This window comes from Poecilia latipinna, unplaced genomic scaffold, assembly GCF_001443285.1.
Source record: "Poecilia latipinna isolate Pla-1442-1.1 unplaced genomic scaffold, P_latipinna-1.0 Scaffold6529, whole genome shotgun sequence".
NCBI lineage: Eukaryota > Metazoa > Chordata > Actinopteri > Cyprinodontiformes > Poeciliidae > Poecilia > Poecilia latipinna.
Genome location: NW_015119145.1, coordinates 1 through 3,932, shown reverse-complemented (window position 1 = coordinate 3,932; position 3,932 = coordinate 1). Strand labels below are relative to the sequence as shown.

The window sequence follows — 3,932 nt, the reverse complement described above, 5'->3', positions numbered from 1 at the left end:
ATAAATATTACTGTGATGGATGCAAACATAGTTAATGAAATCATTACTTATTTGTCTTTGTGGTACAAAATATTCATGTGTATTTGTGAATGAGTATTTTGTTGTGCTGATATGAAATTTCCCTCCCATTTGCCTATGGGTTTGTTCCAGGTTTGTGCTGCCCTCCCAATGCCCCCTGAACCTCCACCTCTAACTCATGCAGTTTTGTGCAATTGGTTTCTCCATTTGGGTTGAATAATTCAAGTAGAGATCCAAGTTGTTTAAATATGAATCTTTCAAGTTAATATGACTTAATTTTAATATGAACATGTAACACATTTAATAAGTATGACTAAATAAAGCATTTTTGTCTAACATAGTTAATGATTTAAGTTGCAACATAATAAATAAAATGAGTTAAACAAATGTATTTGAGTTACCTTATCCTAATTGCTTTGAGTTCCTTGGATTCTAATCACGTAATAAAATAAAATAGTTTACTTGCAAAACTTAAATCAATTTATGAAATCGGTTTCCCCAATTCATTTGAGTTAACTTGACTTGCCGGGTTTTACAATGTACATAGATTTCTTTCAGAATTATATATTTTTTCACATTTGCCTGTTGTGTGAATGCAGCCTTAGTTATTGTTTGTTTAATCCATCGTATGTAGAGTAGAATTGGTACTTTTTAAATATATTTTTGTCTATCTTGATTTTTATCAACTTTCTTCAGTTTTAATTAATGAAACTTAATTGTAAGTTTCTGAGTTACTTTACACCCTGAAGCCTAAGCACTACACAGTAATTTCATTGTGACTTATTTATTGTACATTCATGGCTCGCTGGAATGGAAAGGATTCATCATTGAAACTCATTTTGAAGTGTTACATGGCTAATTTGTTTATAAATGTTAATATAATTTGATTTGATTTTAACTAAAAGTCAAAATTTTGTAATTTTACTGCTGACAGTTTAAATGTTAGAAAAAACATTTAAGTTCAATCTATTTGTAAGAAATTAGCATCTGCAGATCTTACCTCGTATTTCTGTCAGTCTGTCAATGATGCCATCAGGGATTTTCTCAGCAGCTGGAGGCTGGGAGGTTATCCAGACCTTGGCCTCTGGAAGCAGGTTTCCTCTGATAAGGTTTGTTAGTAACACGTCGACTGAGGTTGATTCTCTGACATCAGTCAAGATGTCATTGTTTTCAAAGTCTAAACAATGTTGATATGCATCCAATCCATCCAAAAGAAATAAAATATTTAACTGGGAATAGTCACAAATGATGATATTTTTGGTCTCCTCAAAGAAGTGATTAAGAAGCTCAAACAAACTGATTTTTTTATTTTTTGTTGAGTTGAGTTTTGAGAAGTCAATTAGAAACAAAAGTTCTACAGGTTTTGCCTGGCTATATAAGGCATCTTTGATCTTGGTGAAAAATGACCTGTTCTCAGTTTCCTTTTTAGCCCATTCTTTAATAAATTTTCGCATGTGAAAAGATTTCCCTATACCAGCTTCTCCAATGGTCAACACGATTCTAGTTTGATTTCCTTCAACATCTTTGAAGATGTCAGAAGTAGATTTCACTTTTGTAAACGTGTTCTGCTTATGTTCCTCTTCTTTAGAGCCATTTTCTCTCCTGATGATATGTTCTGTTGTCCCCTGGTTTGGATGATTAATTTCTTCTTTTTCATCATTGATTTCTTTCAGAAATCTAGTTTTCAGATGTGATTCTAACTTCTTTCGTTGCTCATAGGTTTCTAATTAGACAAAGCAAAGTTATATAACGATGTAAAATCATATAACTTTTGAACAAAGTCAACAAAAATGTATAGAAGTTAAATTAAGAGTAATTGGCTTAGACAAATATTCTTACCTTGACATTGAACAGTTTTGTCAATATATTCAGAAGGAATCTTATCAACTCCTTTTGGTTGAGAAATGATCCAAATATGAGCTTCAGGAAGCAGATTTCTTTTGATCAGATTTGTTAGCAGCACATCCATTGATGCTGCTTCCTTCAAGTCTTTAAGCTCCTTGTTTTGTACAAAGTCAAGAGGAAGTTCATATTCTTCCAGACCATCAAGAATAAAACATATCTTTTTCTTATCTTTGGAAACATTAACTTTTTTTTTTCTGAAGAAATCATCCAGCAGAGATTCCATGCTTTGTTCTTCATTCTTCTTTGTATTCAAGTCTTTGAAATCAAAGGTCACTAAAGCCTTTATGTCTTTGTTGGAGTTTCCTTTTGCCCAGTTGGTCATGAACATTTTAGTTTGGAATGTTTTACCAACACCAGGAGCTCCTTTCATCAGTACTGTTCTCACATTTGTGGACCTACTAAGAAACCCAGATTTATTGGTAAATAAGTCCTTGAGCTCGACTACGCTCTTTGTCCCTCTTTCAAACGTCACTATCTCAGAGACTTTCAGGTCATTTTTATGTTGACCCACCTCCTTAAGTATTACTGTCTTCAGGTCATTTTTTCCCTTGGTATCTCCTCCTGTAATTTTTAAATTAAATATATGTGAACAACAGGAATAACCATAATATATTTGAAACATGATTGACAACACTCTTCAGAATTTATTTTCAGCAATAATCCACACTAATTACTCATATTTCCTCCTGGCATCCAACTATCATCAACATCAAGCTTTCAGAATTAATGTATAGAAACAATCTGTGTTTCTTCTGGGCAACAACTTAAAGTCAGCTAAAAAGCGATAAGATTCACTATGTGTCACCCCAGCAAATTATGTTTACACTATGGACATTTTTGTCTTGAAACATCAACTATCATCAGGGGTAGTAATGACAAGATCTGACAAATAATTGTTTCAGCATCACAAGATTTGAGGCTTTATAATTTAAGAAGAGACAAAAAACTATTTGGTCTTCTTAGAAGCAATTAGTTTTACTTTCCGATGGCAATTTTTCCTTAATACACAAATAGAAACAACACCAACCAAAAATTAAGTAAAAACTTAACTTTACAATTAAAAAATATAATTTGATACAGAACTTATCTCTTAAAAGTATGTATTCATTGGTCTCTGAAGCCAGTGGACTTCAAAAACCTTATCTCTTTAAGTCATGCTCACCTGTCCCAGATGTTCCAGATTGGTTGACATTGTCACTGCAGACACAGATGAGACATTTAACTGTTTTGATTTGCATTTATTAAAATGGACATGTGTTTAGTGATCCTGTTTAAAGTTATAATACTAGAGAGTAAAATAATTTATTTTTACTGGGGCCAGGACTTCATCACATTCATTTTAATAAATTAATTGCATATGTTTTAATGTGCTAATATATTTTAATGCAATTATTTTTTTTATGGAATGTTTTTTTTTATATACAAAGGTAGTAAAGCTATTCAAACCTAAAATACCATCTCAATGCAAAACATGTTGCAGTATGCACAGATGTCCCCTACGCCAATGTCAGCATTCACAGTTCATATTTGTAAAGAAGTGACATGCATAATAAGGGGGTTCTTGAAAGCTGAATGTGTATAACAGCACTTTTTAAGAATCTGGATAGGTTACATAACCTAAACAACCAATTAAAACAATTAAATATAATTATCATTGACCTCATATCTATTTATTCAATAACTTAGCAACAAAAACAGTTTTTGCATTGAACATGTTTATTTTGTCAATCCATGGTTTTCAATAGACAAAATCGCAATGATGTACTTCCGGTTGGCAATACGTTCTAGGAAGTATAATGATAACAACTGTATAAAAATTCCAGTGAATTCAGATTTGAAGTTTTAATTTGAAGTTTCACCCTTGGATCTGTCACTCTTCAAATTCACTGAAGAAGAGATTGGAGTTTGGTGCTGAGGTAAGCTAGAAGACAAATAGCAAAATGTTTTATCTCACCTCTACGATGGCGTTTTAGGGCCAGGCTAAGAATCATTTTTTTAAATTATGAGAA

The 3,932-nt window shown here is 32.2% G+C and overlaps 1 protein-coding gene across 1 annotated transcript; it reads right to left on the bottom strand.

Annotated features, from left to right (window-relative positions):
• Nucleotides 1-998: 998 nt before the first annotated feature.
• LOC106943983 (uncharacterized) lies at nt 999-2,579 on the bottom strand. The gene is made up of 2 exons (XM_015027264.1): nt 1,858-2,579; nt 999-1,741 (listed from the first exon to the last, which is right to left on the bottom strand). The coding sequence occupies exons 1-2, from the start codon at nt 2,543-2,545 to the stop codon at nt 999-1,001; spliced, it is 1,431 nt and encodes a 476-aa protein (XP_014882750.1). The 5' UTR covers nt 2,546-2,579.
• Between the last annotated feature and the right edge of the window lie 1,353 nt (nt 2,580-3,932).